This window comes from Sminthopsis crassicaudata, chromosome 4, assembly GCF_048593235.1.
Source record: "Sminthopsis crassicaudata isolate SCR6 chromosome 4, ASM4859323v1, whole genome shotgun sequence".
NCBI classification, from domain to species: Eukaryota; Metazoa; Chordata; class Mammalia; order Dasyuromorphia; family Dasyuridae; genus Sminthopsis; species Sminthopsis crassicaudata.
The window spans coordinates 350,480,584-350,498,648 of NC_133620.1; the positions used below are offsets into that span (position 1 = coordinate 350,480,584).

The 18,065-nt window shown below is 39.3% G+C and overlaps 1 protein-coding gene across 4 annotated transcripts in view; it reads left to right on the top strand.

The window, feature by feature from the left end:
* Positions 1-18,065, top strand: part of GRB7 (growth factor receptor bound protein 7) — a 40,166-nt gene that overhangs the window by 21,153 nt on the left and 948 nt on the right. For 3 of the 4 annotated variants that reach the window (XM_074261396.1, XM_074261397.1, XM_074261394.1), the window contains 13 exons: positions 10,795-10,951; positions 11,111-11,261; positions 11,520-11,676; positions 13,212-13,333; positions 13,611-13,688; positions 14,019-14,156; positions 14,524-14,634; positions 14,991-15,086; positions 15,347-15,427; positions 15,768-15,884; positions 17,367-17,427; positions 17,569-17,656; positions 17,790-17,883. In XM_074261396.1, the coding sequence (XP_074117497.1) occupies positions 10,795-10,951; positions 11,111-11,261; positions 11,520-11,676; positions 13,212-13,333; positions 13,611-13,688; positions 14,019-14,156; positions 14,524-14,634; positions 14,991-15,086; positions 15,347-15,427; positions 15,768-15,884; positions 17,367-17,427; positions 17,569-17,656; positions 17,790-17,883 (1,451 nt within the window). Of the gene's footprint in view, positions 1-10,794; positions 10,952-11,110; positions 11,262-11,519; positions 11,677-13,211; positions 13,334-13,610; positions 13,689-14,018; positions 14,157-14,523; positions 14,689-14,990; positions 15,087-15,346; positions 15,428-15,767; positions 15,885-17,366; positions 17,428-17,568; positions 17,657-17,789; positions 17,884-18,065 lie in introns of all 4 variants that reach the window. The other variant, XM_074261395.1, reaches the window with a different exon arrangement.

The following is an 18,065-nucleotide window of genomic DNA, read 5'->3' on the forward strand; positions in this document are numbered from 1 at the left end:
TCTACCTCAACTACCTATTGAAATGTTCATATCCTCAGTCTTGACCTGATTCAAGAGTGTTTCCATTTCTATGTTCAAGAACTCTGAAATTCCCTTATCTGCTAATAACCTTATATATTTTAAAATTACTCACATATTTTTATTTATCCCTTCTCAATATATTTTACTACTCCTAACACAGTCTTTAGTCTCATTGTGACCTCCCCTCCATCCCTCAGCACATTATCAAACCATTTATCCTGATTGCTGTTCTAACTACTTTTCTCTCTTCAAATTTTGGCCATTTGCTGAACCAGCTTTATTTTATACCATTCTCTATTCTCAAATCCCTAAGCTCTTTATCTATTGAAGATTATTCCTTACCAAATCCTAGCCAAGAATTATTCCCACCTTCTGCTTCTTTTATTCTATTCATGAAAAATGGAGCTGGAAGAAGTCAAGTAATCATGCTGACTGGGTCCATTACACATTTGTATTATATAATTTCAATGGGTCCTCACTGTAGCAAGGCAATCTTTTTATTCTTTCACAATCAATTCTCTATCACATTCACGATAGCAATTGTTCCAAAATCCAGCTAGAAGGATCAGTGGATGGAATGTTAGGTCTGAAGTTAGGAAGACCTGAGTTAAAATTCAACCTTAGAATATTTACTATACTGAGCAAGTCACTTTACCTATGTCTGCCTCAGCTTCTTCAACTATAAGATGTGGATAATAATAGCACCTATCTCAGGATATTGTGAGAATCTAGTGATCTAATGCTTATAAATATGAACAGTTCCTGGCACATAACAAGCTCTCCATAAATGCTTATTCCTTCACTGCTTCCTTTCGCTTCCTGAGCTCTAAATGGTATTTTTACTCTCACCCTCTCATCTTTTGCTTATGTCAATGAAAACAATTAGGCAATTTGTCTAGAGCTCCTTCTTCTCTGTTCCTTTTCATCTCACATCCCTCTAATTTCATCTCTCACTGTCTCCTTCATAATAGTCATCGATAAAGAAGTAGCCTGCCTTCTTGTCAACCAAGTTAGTTCCTTTCTTGCTATCTATGAACACCCTTGTGTCCCATCCTTAAAACACTAGATCTTACCATCTCCATTAGCTATAGTCCTGTAATTCTTCCTTCATGTGTCCCCAGGTATAAATTTTTTTTAATTAAATGTTTATAGCAACTTTGTGTGTGTGTGTGTGTGTGTGTGTGTGTGTGTGTGTGTGTGTGTGTGTTGGTAAGGAATTAGAAATTGAAGAGATGCTCATCAATTGGTGAATGGCTGAATAAGCTATGGTATATGAATATAATGGAATATTATTGTGCTATAAGAAACGATGAGCAGGCTGAAAACCTGGAAAAGATTTACATGAACTAATGCTGAGTGAAATGAGCAGAACCATATTTTGTACATTTTCCGGCAAGACTATGTATGTGATGATCAACTATTATAGACTTAGCTCTTCTCAACAATACAATAATCTAAGACAATTCCAAAAAACTTGGGATGGAAAATGCCATCCACATCCAAAAAAAGAACTATAGAGAATGAATGCAGAGTGAAATTTTCATCTTTTTGTTTGTTTTTTCTTTCTTGTGGCTTTCCCCTTTTGTTCTAATTTTTCTTTCACAACATGACTGATATGGAAATATTTTTTAAATGATTGTACCAGCCCTGAAGTCCGGAGGACCTGAGTTCAAATCTGGCCTCAGACATTTAACACTTCCAGCTGTGTGACCCTGGGCAAGTCATTACCCCAGTTGTTGCCTCAGCAAAAAAAAAAAAAAAAAAAAAGAATGTTAAAATTGTTTTTGCATATAATTAGGAAAAATAAAAATATTAAAGCAAATAAAAAGTCTCTGCAATATATTTCCTGGCAACATTGTTCAATTGAAATTATGTTCTCTAGAGTTCCCAGAAAAATCTTAATTGCCAAATCTAATGGCTCTTTCTCAATCATCATACTTCTTCAACTCCCAGCAGTACCATACACGGTTAATGACTTTCTCCTCCTTAAGACTTTCTCCTGTCAGGATCTTCATGGCTTTCTTCTTTCCTTTCTCCATATTCTCTGGCTTGATGACCTTACCACTTATAAATCCAATTATGTTGACCATACTGATAATTATCAGATCTGTAACCCTATTTCCATCACCATCTATTTACTGGACATTTCCAATGGGATATCCTTAGACATTGCAAACACAATACATCCAAAATAGAACTAATTATATTTCCCTTTATACCCCTTTTCCCAACTTCTTTGTTGACTATCAAGGGAGTCATCATCTTTCCAGGCAGTGACATTTGCCTGGTTTCTTTTTTTTTTTTTTTTTTTTTTTAAATTTATTTTTATTTTATTTTATAATTATAACATTTTTTGACAATACATATGCATGGGTAATTTTTTTATAACATTATCCCTTGCACTTACTTCTATTCAGATTTTTTCCCTTCCTCCCCCAAACCCCTCCCCCAGATGGCAAGCAGTCTTATATATGTTAAATATATTACAGTATAATTTAGGTACAATATATGTGTGTAGAACCGAATTTTTTGTTGCACAGGAAGAATTGGATTCAGAAGGTAAAAATAACAGTTTACATTCATTTCCCATTGTTCCTTTTCTGGATGTAGCTGGTTCTTTCCATCATTAATCAATTGGAATTGGATTAGCTCTTCTCTATGTTGAAGAAATCCACTTCCATCAGCATACATCCTCGTACAGTATCATTGTTGAAGTGTATAATGATCTTCTGGTTCTGCTCGTTTCACTCAGCATCAGTTGATGTAAGTCTCTCCAAGCCTCTCTATATTTCTCCTGTTGGTCATTTCTTATAGAACAATAATATTCCATAACATTCATATACCATAGTTTACCCAACCATTCTCCAACTGATGGACATCCATTCATCTTCCAGCTTCTAGCCACTATGAAAAGGGCTGCCACAAACATTTTGGCACATACAGGACCCTTTCCCTTCTCTAGTAGTTCCTTGGGGTATAAGCCCAGTAGTAGTATGGCTGGGTCAAAGGGTATGCACATTTTGATAACTTTTTGGGCATAATTCCAGATTGCTCTCCAGAATGGTTGGATTCTTTCACAACTCCACCAACAATGCATCAGTGTCCCAGTTTTCCCACAGCCCCTCCAACATTCATCGTTATTTGTTCCTGTCATCTTAGCCAATCTGACAGGTGTGTAATGATACCTCAGAGTTGTCTTAATTTGCATTTCTCTGATCAATAGTGATTTGCATTTGCCTGGTTTCATCTCCAACTCTTAATTCTCATTTATCCCACTTGTCCAATGAGTGGACATATCTTTTATTGTTCTCCATAGCATCTCTAACAGCTTTCCCTTTTCTTCACCCATATAAGCATCACACTAATTCAGGTTCTTCTATTTACCATCAGGGCTACTATAACATATATACATATATATATATATATATATATATATATATATATATATATATATATATATATATATATATATATATATATATATATATATATAAATTTTTTTTTTTTTTGGCGGCAATTGGGGTTAAATGACTTGCCCAGCACCACACAGCTAGTAAATGTCTGAGGCTGGATTGGAATTCAGGTTTTCCAGACTCCAGGATTGGTGTTCTATTCACTTTATCACCTAGCTGCTTCCTAACTTCCTTCTAATTGGTCTCCCTGCCTCAAAACTCTTCCTACTCCAAGCCACAAAAATGTCAAAGTGAGTTTTACTAAAATGAAAATCTAACCCTGTCACCTTCCCTCCCAATAAAATCCAGTATTTTCTCCAAATCTAGGATCAAACATAAATTCCTCTGTTTAGCATTTAAAATTCTTTAAAATATAGTTTATATTTTCCTGTTTTTTCTTATATTTTACTTTCCTTTTGAGTTTATAAGTTTCATACATATTTATAGAAGTATCTTCTTGTGTTTGGTTCACTGAAGGTTCGTAGTGTGATATCTTTAAAATCCTATTTAGGGGCAGCTAGGTGGCACAGTAATAGAGAACCAGCCCTGAAGTCAGGAGGACCTTGGGTTCAAATCTACTGTCAGACACTTAATACTTCCTAGCTTGTGATCCTGTGCAAGTCACTTAACCCCAATTGCCACAGAAAAAAAAAAGTACATAAAATCCTATTTAGATTGTTTTTCATTTTTGTGTTTGTTTTCATCTCCATCAACATTTCCCTCTAACATAATCAATTTGTTGCATTCATATGATAAATATAAATATAAAAGTCTACTATTGAATACTGTCAGTAATTTAGGAAATCTAATCTTGTATATGTCATTCATATTGAATCTTTTTTTTAAAGTAGTTATATATCAACCATTGGTATAAATGTGGTGTTGAGTTGCTACTTATTATATACTGATTTTTTTTGGTTAAGCACTAAGAATTTTTATTTAATATTTTTATTTTTTGTTCATTTGAATTTGGAAAACATTAAAAAATATAAACATTTCCACACATAAAAAACAAAAATGGACTATAGGTGAAGCCGCAAATTTATTATATGCAGCTTTTTTTTTTTGTAAATTTATAATACATTCAACACAGCTTCAAAGTTGTCTTGCTTATCTGTATATCCCATTAAACTTTTGTGAATTAAAAAATTACTATAACTCTTTATAACCTGTTTCCTTCCTTCTTTTACAATCTTATTCCATATTTCTTCCCTCTCTCCTCTCTCCTTCATGGTCCTATCATGCTCTCTTATTTGCTATTCCTTACACATGACACTGTCTCCCATCTCCGCATCATTACTAGCTCCCTCCCATGCAACCCCCTTCACCTGACATAGAATCTCTGGCTTCCTCCATTTTGCTTGAATACCAGCATCTTTATTAGGTATTTTCCAGTCTTTCCAAACTGTTCCTGCCTTCCCCACTAAGATTAACTTCCATCTATTCTGACATATCTTAGGTATTTATTCTTTCTCAGATACTCACTTGTTTATACATTTTTTAGATGTTATCTCTTGCCATTAGAATGTAAGGTTCTTGAAGGCAGGGATTGTTTTGTTTTTTCTTTGTTTTCTAACCCTTAGCGTAGTCTTTGATTACTTAATAAATATTTGTTTATTGATTCATCTTCCACATTTTTCAAATACTTATTCCTTGCTGGTATTAAAAAAACTCCATTACATTCACACAATACTATTTTTTTTTCTGCTGTCCTTTAGTCTATAAGAATCTACCTTGTTTCTAGTGTTTTCCTATCACAAAGAGAATTGCTATGACTATTTTGTCATACAAGAGACCTTTTTTTTTTAATTTTTTATTATATATATATTTTTTATAATATTATCCCTTGTATTCATTTTTCCAAATTACCCCCCCTCCCTCTATTCCCTCTCCCCGATGACAGGCAATCCTATACATTTTACATGTGTTACAATATAGTCTAGGTACAATACATGTGTGTAAATACCATTTTCTTGTTGTACAATAAACTTTAGATTCCAAAGGTACATGTAACCTGGGCAGACAGATATTAGTGCTAACAATTTACATTCACTTCCCAGTGTTCCTTCTCTGGGTGTAGCTACCTCTGTCCATCATTGATCAACTGGAAGTGAGTTGGTTTTTCTTTATGTTGAAGATTTCCACTTCCATCAGCATACATCCTCATACAGTATTGTTGTTGAAGTGTACAGTGATCTTCTGGTTCTGCTCATTTCAATCAGCATCAGTTGATTTAAGTCTCTCCAAGCCTTTCTGTATTCCTCCTGCTGGTCATTTCTTACAGAGCAATAATATTCCATAACCTTCATATACCACAATTTACCCAACCATTCTCCAACTGATGGGCATCCATTCATCTTCCAGTTTCTAGCTACAACAAAAAGAGCTGCCACAAACATTTTGGCACATATATGTCTCTTTCCGCTCTTTAGTATTTCTTTGGGATATAATCCCAGTAAAGCGCTGCTGGGTCAAAGGGTATGCACAGTTTGATAACTTTTTGGGCATAGTTCCAAATTGCTCTCCAGAATGGCTGGATTCTTTCGCAACTCCACCAGCAATGTATCAGTGTCCCAGTTTTCCCACAGCCCCTCCAACATTCATCGTTATTTGTTCCTGTCATCTTAGCCAATCTGACAGGTGTGTAGTGGTATCTCAGAGTGGTCTTAATTTGCATTTCTCTGATCAGTAGTGATTTGGAACAACAAGAGACCTTTTTTTCCTCCCATCATTTACCTCTGTGCCAAAGGCTATGTAAATTACATTTTTGGACTGGCCAGTCAGGAATTTGTTTTGCTTGACGATGCATATTTGTTACAAAGGTTTTTTTTCTTCTTTCTTTTTTCAATTGGAAGATGGGCTTCAATTTTTGGTCTGGATGTCTAGTGAAATTTGCTTCCTTTTCTCCATCCAGTTGTCTGTTGTTGTTGAGTTTCAGCCCCATCCAGATCTTTGTAACCATTTGAGGTTTCTTGGCAAAGAAACCAGAATGGTTCGCCATTTCCTTCTCTAGCTCATTTTACAGATGAGGAAAAGGCAAAAAGTGAGAGAAAAAATAAATGCAGCTAGATAAAGGCAGGCAGAGGTTTGTCCCTGGAGTCAGAAAGACCTAAAATTCAAATGTGGCCTCAGATATTTAACTGTGTAGCCCTGACCTAGGTATTTAATTGCTGTCTGCCTCAGTTCTGGTCATGGGTCAAATAGGGATCATAATGGCACCTATCTCCTAGAGTGGTTATAAATAAAATAACATTTATAAAGCAGAGGCAGCTAGGTGGTGCAGTGGATAGAGCACCAGCCCTGAATTCAGGAGGATCCGAGTTCAAATGTGGTCTCAGACACTGAACTCTTCCTAGCTGTGTGTCCCTGGGCAAGTCATTTAACCCCCAGCCTGGGGGAGGGGGGAAACATTTGTAAAGCATATAATATACCTTAAAATACCATGTAAATGTTAGATAATTTTTAAATTGATGTTTATTAATTGAAAAAAAATCAAATAGGTTTTTGGGGTTTGTTTTTTTTAAGGTTTTTATGACTTGCATAATTCCAAGTTGTTTTTCAGAATGCTTGGGCCATTTCTTAGTGTGCCTCTTTCCTCATAACCCCTATAATACTGACAGTTGCTCTCATTTATTGTCTTTGCCAACCTGATGGGCATGGATAAATGCTGAGTTGTTTTCTTTTCTCTTTTTTTTCTTTCTCTTATCACTAGTGATTTGGAGATTTCTTTTATGTGGTAGTTGACAGTTTGCTGGATTTGCTTATTTTTAAAGAACTTTTTATAGCCTTTGACTATGTCTCTATTATGTAGTTTGGATGTCATAGATTTTTATTAGAGATATTTGATGTAAGCATTCTTCACCCCCGCCCCCAATGGACAGTTTCTCTTAATCTCCTTATGTTGGGCCCCCCTAGTATTTCTTCATCATGTTGAGTTCTCCTTTGCATCTTCATTTCATCAGACCTTTTATTGTCTTTTTTCTCCTTAGTGTCCACTTCCTAACTAAAGCTGCTTCTTTTTCTCTACGTAGTTGTCTGTTTTTGAGTTATTTCAGTCACGTCCAAATCTTCTTGATCCCATTTGGGATTTTCTTGACAAAAAGAGTAGAATGGTTTGCCATTTCCTGCTCCACTCATTTTACAGATGAGGAAACTGTGGCAAAAAGTAACTTGCCAAGGATCGCACAACTGGCACTCAGGAAATTGTCTTCCTGACTCCAGGTCTGGTGGTCTGTGCAATATGGTGCCACCTAGCTGTTCCTATTGTTTATAACACTTCATCATCAGGAAAGCTGGATTCAATAGAGCTTCTTATTCAACTGTCTTACTGAAAATTCCTTTCCGACTTTCATGAACTGATGCTGAGTGAAATGAGCACAACCAGGAGATCATTATACACTTCAACAATGATACTGTACGAGGATGTATGCTGATGGAAGTGGATTTCTTCAACATAGAGAAGAGCTAATCCAATTCCAATTGATCAATGATGGACAGAATCAGCTACACCCAGAGAAGGAACACTGGGAAATGAGTGTGAACTGCTTGCATTTTTGTTTTTCTTCCCAGGTTATTTTTACTTTCTGAATCCAATTCTTCCTGTGCAACAAGAGAACTGTTCGGTTCTGCATGCATATACTGTATTTAGCATATACTATGACATATTTAACATGTATAAAACTTCCTGCCATCTAGGGAAGAGGGGGTGGAGGGAGGGAAGGGAAAAGTCAGAACAGAAATGGGTGCAAGGGGTAATGTTGTAAAACATTACCCATACATTTGTTCTGTCAATAAAAAGTTATAATAATAATAATAAAAAAGAAAATTCCTTTCCCTTTTCTTTCTCCAAGATCCCCTCTCTCTGTGTGCTCTCTTCCAATTGCTCTGCTCGTACTACTCCACAACACTCCATTCCTACCCATTTTGTCCTCCTCCAAATTCTCTCCCAGAAACATTTTACACTCAGTTTTGTTTTTGTTTTTTTACTACTATGATTTCCTCTGTCTTTATTCCTACTTGAACATTTTGTTGTTAGAATAAGAAGACAGTATGCTGTAGTGGATAGTGTTGGATCTGGAGACATTAGGGGATAAAGGGAGAAATAAACATTTATTAAGCATTTACTGTGTGCTGGGTTCTAATGATGCTGTGGAAAGGAGTGTTTTATGAATATTTTCTTTTTTAATCCTCACCACAATCCTGGAAGGCAGATGTTATTATTTTCTTTCTTGCATAGTTGCAGAAACTGAGGCAGATAGAAGTTAAGTTGTCCAGAAAATATTTGAAGTTGGATTTGAACCCATTATTTCCTGACTCCAATCCCAGGGCTACCAGCTGCCTCTAGATATATTGACCATAGACTTGGAACCACACACCACCTGGTACAATGCTTTCATTTTTTTGTGTGTAAGGCAATTTCTGAGGTATAATACTCACTGAAATTTTAATAATTAGCTTTTCAGAGCCATTTATAGCTAGCTCCAGCACACCTAGATTCAAATTTCATCTAGTAGACTTGTAATTAAAGTCAAGGCACTTAGTTAACTTCTCAGAGCCCCAGTTTTCTATGGAAAAATACTTAATACCACTTAACTCATAAGGTTATTGTGAAAAATTTGCTTTGCAAGCCTTAAATTGACATATCTCACATGAGTTGTTTTTTTAAAATTATTTTTATTTCATTCAACATTTCCTAATTACTTACAAAAAACAATACAATAACAATCATTTTTTTAATTTTGGGGTTTTTTTCTTGGTAATTTAAATAATTAACAAACTTTGGGAAAGTAATGATTACACTTCTATTAGAAGAAAGGCTATGATAAAAATGGAAGGCGAAAGTGGAATGATTAGATTTTATTTTCTAAGTACTAAGATATATGTGTATGTGTGTGTATATATATACACACCTGTATATGTACATACAAAACACATGTACACATACATATTAAAATTATTTTAGTAGTATTTTACTTTTCCCATTACATGTAAAGACAATATTTACCATTAAAAAAATTGTTGAGCTCCAAATTTCCCCCCTTTCCCTTCCCTTCCTTCTTCCCTTGAAAAGATAACAATTTTACAATTTTAAACAGGTTTAACAATCATTTAAAAAACTTTTGATTTCCAAATTCTCTTCTTCCCTCATGCCCCTCTCCCATCCTTAAGAAGAAAAGCACTTTGATATAGATTATATATATGAGGTCCATATATATATGATATTTCCATATTAACCATGTTGCAAATGAAAACATGAAGAAAACAATGAAAATAAAACTTAAGAAATATACTTCAATATGCACTCAGAGTTGATCAATTCTCTCTCTGGAGGCAAATGGCATTTTTCCATCATGGATCCTTTGGAATTATCTTAAATAGTTGCAATGCTGAGACTAAACTAAATCTTTCACAGTTTATCATTACTGTGTACAGTTTTCTCCTGGATGTGCTCACTCCACTTTGCATGAGTTCAGGTTTCCCTTCCCAGGTTTCTCTGCCAGTTCATCATTTCTTATAGCACATTAGTACATTGTTAACGATCATATACCTCAACTTTTCAGCCATGCTTTAATTGATGGACAGCCCCTTAATTTCCAATTCTTTGTTACCACAAAAAGAGTTAGAGCAGCAGAAAATAAAATAACAATTTACAAGAAAGTAAAGAAAAGGACACTCAGGAATATAATCTCTTCTACTAATACTTCTACCTTTGAACTGGTAATTATATATTTTATTATATATACATATATATATACACATATATGTATATTTATAAAACTGGTTGTTATATATTTTGTATCCCCCTGATATTCTGCTGTGCACAAGACAATTTTCTCTTTTGCTTTGTATTCCTTTTCTATTTTTCTTTTTTCTTTTCTTTTTTTAAATAACATAATTTTTTAAAAAAAAAGAACTGTTATAATTTTTTTTTTTACAGAAAGGTCTTTTTTTCTTCCTTTGATCTCTTTGGGATACAGACCTAGTAGTGCTATTGATGGGCCAAAGGGTCCATAGTTCTATAGCTTTGGGGGCATACTTCCAAATTGGTCTCTAGAGTGGCTGCATTAGTTCAAATGATTTGGTATGTTTTAAAGTGGAACAAGGACTGGTTCATAGAATCATAGAATCATAGATATGGAGCTGGAAAGGAACTCATTAGCCATCTAGTCCAACCTTTTCACTTTACTTTTGGGGGACCTGAGGGATTAAGGGATGTTGCCAAAGTTCTAAGTGTTAGAGGCAGAAATGAGGCCATATTCTGTCTCTTCCTTCCACTCTATCACTTTAACTCCTTCTTTTCTCCCTTCTTTCCTAATTTCAGATGTCATGGACCTGGATGTATCCTTGCCCGACCTCGCCAACTCCTCAGATGACCCAAGCCCTGAGCCTGGGACCCCTCCTGGAACTCCTCCAGAGTCTGATGCTCATCTTCCTGGGGAACTGAAACGATCCCAGCCCCTTTCCATCCAGGCCAGCAGGTGAGAAGGATTACAACTATGTGTGTATATCCCCATAGATGTGGGGAGAGGATTACCTGGGCAGAAGGGAGGGGAGGGGAGAGAGAAGTCAAGGTAAGGGGAGAGAAGACAGTATGTTATCTACCCCAGCTTTAGCTTGATTTTTTTTTTTTTCTGTAGGAAACTTAGGGAGGAAGAACTTCGAGCCTCATCTCTGCCTGCAATCCCTAACCCTTTTCCTGAGCTCTGCAGCCCGCCTTCTCAGTCACCCATCCTGGGGGTCCCCTCCTCAGGGCGGGGGTTCCTCTCAAGAGATAGCAGTGGCTCCCATGTGAGTTACTGTGGGACAATAAATGGGGGTGCTTGGAAAAGGAGGGTGGAAGGGTTTTTTTTTTACTGAATGTTAAGTGGGTGGAGTCTCTTTCCCTAAGACCACACCCATTGATACCTTATTAGTGTGGAAGGAGAGTTAGAGCTTTCCTGTCTGGAAACAGAGTGCCTGCTTCCATAATCCTAGCATCTCAGCCCGGGGCAATGAAATGGGCGGGTGCTGGACGGCTGAGCACTCTTGGATTCTCGTTCTGGGCAGGTGGTGAAAGTGTACAGTGAAGACGGGGCAAGCCGTTCTGTGGAGGTGACGGCAGATGCCACAGCCCGACACGTGTGTGAAATGTTGGTGCAGCGGACACACGCCCTGAGTGACGAGAGCTGGGGGCTGGTTGAGTGTCATCCCCATCTGGCACTGGGTGAGGGAAGGGGCCCTGGTGGGTGGGAGTGGTGGGCTCGGGGAAGCACCACAGGAAGGTTACCTTACTTCCCCTGAATATTAGGCATCTAACAAAAATGTTTGTTTGACCATGAACAAGCCCCTTAATTTCTCTGTTAGGGAATTTGAACTTGATGGCCTCCAAAGTCTCTTCCAGCTCTACATTTATGAACAAATGATCCCACCTCAGACACCTGGCTGGCTGTGGATCCTGGACTAGCCATTTAATCACTACAATTCCTCAGTTTCTTTATCTGTAAAATGGGGATAGTAATATCTGTAGCTCCCCCTCTCTCATAGAGTTGTTGTAAGGACCAAATGAGGGTGTTATGTGTGCATATATGTGTATGTGTAGTCACATATACAGATATGTGTACATGTGCACATGCATATATTTGCATACAAGCAATGTATTTGCATGCATCTATGTATGTAGATGTGCCAGTATGAATGCATATGTGTATGTATATATAGAGGGGGAGGTATATGCACACAAACATAAAACACACATGTGTCTATATAGACATGTAACATACCTACAAACACACAAATACACACATGCAAGTGTGTAGATATATGCACATAATGCATTTGCATTATGTGCATATAGGAGTGTATGCATATACATGTATATGTATATGTACACCCTTTTATGTATGTGTATTTGCATGCATGCAAGCATCCAGGTAGGTAGATATACCTGCATGTGTACATATGTGCACATATACATGTACACATGTGTGGTGGTGCCTGTGTTGTCAGCTGTCTAAACCTCTATGTGTGTGTACATGCATGCACACAATATGCATATATAGGGATGCATCCACATATATACATGGCTGTGTGTCTGCATAGATACACTATATAAACATATCTTTACACATATAGCAATACACATGGGAATGTGTGTAGATATATACATATATTTGCATATGTATCTGTAGATATACAGTATGAATGCATATGTATGAATATGTGCACCATATACACATGTGCATTTGTATGTATGTGTATATAACATGCACATGTATGTATACAGAAGGGGAGGGGAGATGTACACTCACATACACACATATGTATACAGGTATTGTGTCTGCATAGATACACAATATAAAGATATCTGCACACATTTAGAAATATACATATGTATGTATACAGTGGTTCAATCACTTAAATCATTTAGAAATATACATATGTATGTATACAGTGGTTCAATCACTTAAATCATGTTGAACTCTTTGTGACTCCATTTGGGGCTTTCTTGGCAAAGATACTGGAGCGGTTGCTCCTTTCCTTCTCTAGCACATTTTACCAATGAGGAAACTGAGGCAAACAAGGTCACTCAGCTGGGAAGTGTCTGAGCTCAAATTTGAACCCATGAAGTTGAGTCTTCCTGACTTCAGGCCTGACTATCAGTGCACATCTAGCTGTCTCTGTACCTATGTATATACACATATATATGTGTCCACGCAAACCATGCTTGGAGATTTTCAGTTATTACTTTTGTGTTTCTAGAGCGGGGGCTGGAGGATCATGAGTCGGTGGTAGAGGTGCAAGCTTCCTGGTCTGTCGGGGGAGATAGTCGTTTTGTCTTTCGAAAAAACTTTGCCAAATATGAACTTTTCAAGAGCTCCCCAGTGAGTAAGCATGGATATATGAGTATGTATGTGTACATGTACGTGGGGTGTGTGTGTGTGTGTGTGTGTGTGTGTGTGTGTTTAGAGCTGGAGTGGGAAAGGAAGAGGAGATGTGGTGGATGATGAAGTTTGGGGGTCCCCACCCATCAGCCACCTCTAGAGCTGCAGTTTATTTGACTGGGCAGCTGGGCCCAGGGTGTAAAGAGAGGCAGGTGGGGGTAGATGAGAAGAGCTGGCTCTTTGTTCCCTTCTGACCTTCTCTTTTGCTTCCTCTCAGCACTCCCTGTTCCCAGAGGTAATGGTCTCCAGTTGTCTAGATACCAACACTCGCATGACCCATGAGGAATTCATCCAGGTGAGGGGCCCTCTTTCTCCTGCCTCTAGGTCTTCTCATTTTATCCTTCCCCACAAAAGTCCTCTTATTCCCTTTTTCTAAAATTCCTTCATGTCAGCTGGCATATGGCTAGATTACTCAATGGACTTGGATTCAGGCAGCTCTGACTTCAAATCCTGTTTCAGACCCTCACTTGTGTGATCCTGGATAAGACACTTAATCCTGTGCCTCAGTTTCCTTATCTATAAAAAAAGAGGGAGAGGCATGGATTTAGTATCCTTCTAAGATCTCTTCCACCTTTATATCTCTGATCCTGTGACCCCCATCTCAAATTAACCTTCTTTTCCCCAGAACTTCCTCAATGCAGGTAGCTGCCCTGAAATCCAGGGTTTCCTCCAGCTTCGGGGATCAGGACGCAAGCTCTGGAAACGTTTCTATTGCTTCCTTCGCCGCTCCGGGCTCTACTATTCCACTAAGGGCACCTCCAAGGTTGGGAGCCTCTGCAGACACCCACCCCCATAGGAAAGACTCCCAAGCTGGCCATCTCTTAGGCATACCAAAGAAATGGCTCCTCTACCTTTTTGGGACTCCCAGAAATTGGACCTTATAATCTCAATAGGGCAATTGAGACAGGAGGGGCCTATCTGTGATCAGGTCTAGAAGGCAAAACAAGTTTTGGACTTGGGACTCTTCCCCTTCAAAGACCCCTGGGCCCTCCCTAGCACTTGCCCCTGGGACCCTCCCTTCTTCCCCCTCAGCTCCCCCCCACCCCATGCAGCCTGGTGTGATCCCTTCTTCCAGTTCAGATCTCTTTTTCATCACCATATCCCTAAGCTACCTGTCTTCCTCTATCTAGGACCCCCGGCATCTACAGTATGTGGCTGATGTAAATGAGTCCAATGTGTACCTGGTGACACAGGGCAGAAAGCTCTATGGGCTGCCCACTGATTTTGGCTTTTGTGTCAAGGTGAGAGACTTGACCCTAACACCACAGCCTTTAACACCCGACTCTGTTCTTTTGGTAATTACAATCCTGATTACTAGTGCTTTTGATTTATTATTTCCCTGGCTTCCTACTTCCCCAGAATTCCCAGTGAGCTCCAACTATAGAACTTCATTCCCCCATACAATTCTCTGGTTTCATTCATTTCTTTTTTTTTCCCCCTTAACCCTCAAAGTTCCTGATTCTTGCTCAGCTACAGAGAGGAGTTAAGAGAAAATGGGAGGGGGGGGTTCACACAGGTCTTGTTACATGATGGGAAGATTCCAAGGTTAGGAGGAGAGAACAGGACTCTGGCCCCTAAAGAGTTCTTTCCTCCTCAGCCTAATAAACTACGCAGCCCAAAGGGACTTCGTGTCTTCTGCAGTGAAGATGAGCAGAGCCGCAGCTGCTGGGTGGCTGCCTTCCGCCTCTTCAAGGTACCTGAAATCACTAGCGGGAAGGCATTGACCTAAATACTAGCCAGGCTCCCAAACCTTAGCTTCCAACTTCGACAGAAGAAGGAGAAGGAAAGGCTCCTAGGAGCTCCTAAGTCTGATGGGGAAGACCCCATGCCTGTCCTCAGGGAGCTCCCAGTCTGTTGGGGGAAACCTAGTCCATGCTGTCAGTCAGATAGGCAGGACACAGTCCCTTCCCTAAAGGAACTTCCAGTGAGACCCCTCTCCTATTATCTCCCCAGTATGGAATGCAGCTTTATAAGAATTACCAGCAGATGCAATCCCGACGAATTCGCCCATCCTGGTTTGGTCCCACACCCCTGGTGAGTGCTTCCTAATGCTGGTACATTTTCTCCATCCCAGACCACCAGCAAGGGTGATTAGATCCCTGGCATGGCCCCACCCATCTGAGGAGTCTGATGTCATATACTTACCCATCTCTCTCTCTTTCTTCCTCCCTCCCTCCCCCCTTCTCTGTCTCTCTTACTTTCTCTCTCCCTCCCTCCCTCTCTCTTTCTCTGTTCTCTCTCTTTCTTTTTTTTTCTCTCTCTCTCTCTCCTCTCTTTCTCTTTCTCTCTTTCTCTTTCTCCCTCTCTCCCCTCTCTCTTTCTCTCTCTCTCCCTCCCTCCCTTCCTTTCTCTCTGTCTCTCTCCCTCTCTTCAGAGGAGTGTTTCAGACAATACTCTGGTGGCTATGGACTTCTCTGGTCATGCTGGACGAGTCATTGAGAATCCCAGAGAAGCTCTGAGTGCAGCACTGGAAGAAGCCCAAGCCTGGAGGGTGAGAAAAGAAGGTGGGGAAAGGGGGGAGGCAGCAGGGACGGAAGGCCTAGGAATTGTAGGGGGTTCTTTAAGGGTACCAGCTTTGGGACCAAAGGCTCCTGATAACCATACGTCTAGGACCAGAGATTTTTATCTGGTTGGCATTCTCTTCACCCAGATATATAATACACAACAGCCATTTCAGCACTTGGCCTGAGGCTTAGAGAGCTTGAGAGACCTGCCCAGGCTTATGTAATGAGTAAATATTAGAATCAGGGTTGATGACATTCCTTACCCACATCCTCCCTTTCCTTTTATGTACTGTTTTCCTCCATTAGAATATAAACTCCTTGAAGATAGGAACTGTCCGACTTGTTTATATTTGTAGCCCCAGCATTTATCATAGTCCCTACATGTGCAGGGCTTAACAAATACTTTCTTTCTGCCGCCCTCCTTTCTTTGTCTTGTCTCTCTCTACTCCTCCCTTCTCTCCCTATTTTCCCTCTTTCCATTTTTACCCCCTTCTCCCTCTTCTGTTTCATTCCTCTTCTCTCCCCTTCTCTTTTTTGCTTCTTCTATGTACTCTCTTCTTTCCCCTCTTCTCAGCCTCTCCCCTCTCTTTTCTTGTCCATCTCCCTCCTTTTGTCTGTATATTTATATAGAAATAAATATATAAATATGTATTTTCCAGGGGTTATTAACCAATGATCTCTGAGCATATTTTTCTTTCTTTTTTTTTCCTTCTTTTTTTTTTTTTTTTTTTTTCAGTTTTGGTAACTTTTCTTTTTTCATTAGATTGCAAATTCCTTAAGGGTAGGGATTATCTTTGTTTTTTATTTGTGTCTTCAATGTACTACTTAGCATAGTATCTAACTCATAGTAGGAACATGTTAAATATTTATTGACTGGTTGTATTTAAGTGTAATTGACTTCCTATATAGTTCTATATTATACTTTATATATATACATATTACATATATAATATGTATATATATTATATTTTATTATAGTCCTATATATTTTACTTTATGAATTTAATTTTGAGAAGGGACCTATAAGTTTGACCAGACAGACAAAGGAGGGTCCATGACACAAAAGTTGAGGAATTCCTGCATCCACAGTGTCTCTGTCTCTCTGCCTCTGTCTCTCTTTCTGTCTGTCTGTATGTGTGTGTGCATATATATGTATTTCCTTTATGTCATATTACTTCATCCACCTAAGCTTTAGGGTCAAGTTGTGTGCTTTGCTACTGTTTTCATGTAAGGCACTGAATTTCCAGATAGATATTTCTTCCCCCCACCCCGGTTCCTCTTGCCCAGCTCCTGAAGTTAGTTGCTATGTCAGCAGGATCTTCTAGGTGAAAGGACCCTCAGTTCCGATGTCATACCAGGAAGCACTAGCCCCAGACTGTTGTATCTGGGAGACAGGACTCTGGGGGCTTGGAGAGAAACTCAGAGCCACCAACTGATTCCTTTTTTTCTCCCTTCCCACCTCCTTCTAGAAGAAGACAAATCACAGATACAGCCTGCCCACTCCCTGCCCAGGCAGCACCCTCAGCTCAGGTGAGGGCCTTGGGTGGGTGCCAGGGGGCACCATTGGTCAGGTGAAGATGAGATGTTCAAATTGCTGCTGTGGATCAGGGTGGGGGGGGCAGAGGAAGGCTTTCCTGAATCAGGATTCCTCCTTCTTTTGCCCCCTCTCAGTCATTCACCGTTCCCAGCCCTGGTTTCATGGGCGCATCTCTCGGGAGGACACCCAGAGGCTTATTGGACAACAGGGCCTGGTTGACGGGTAAGATTAAGGGTGTAGAGGGAATAGTGGCAGGAGGGTCAGGATCCTGGGCTTCTGTATATGGGTATGAAATTATATGAGAAGAATACCTAACAAAACTATGGCTCACGTGTCCCATTCTGTGCCTTGGCAGTGTGTTTCTAGTACGAGAGAGTCAGCGCAACCCCCAAGGCTTTGTCCTTTCCTTGTGTCACTTGCAGAAGGTGAAACACTATCTCATCCTTCCGGTGAGTGACACCCTCCCTCACACACCCTTAGGGGCTCCCATGGATTCCACCCTTACAACAAGTTCCCTGGATTTTACTCCTAGCAGATCCCCTTCCCTTTCCTAGCTGCCCAGTAGAATCCCCCAATAAATTCCAGGAACACAGACTTCCATGTCTCCCCTTTCCTCCATAACCGGAAGATG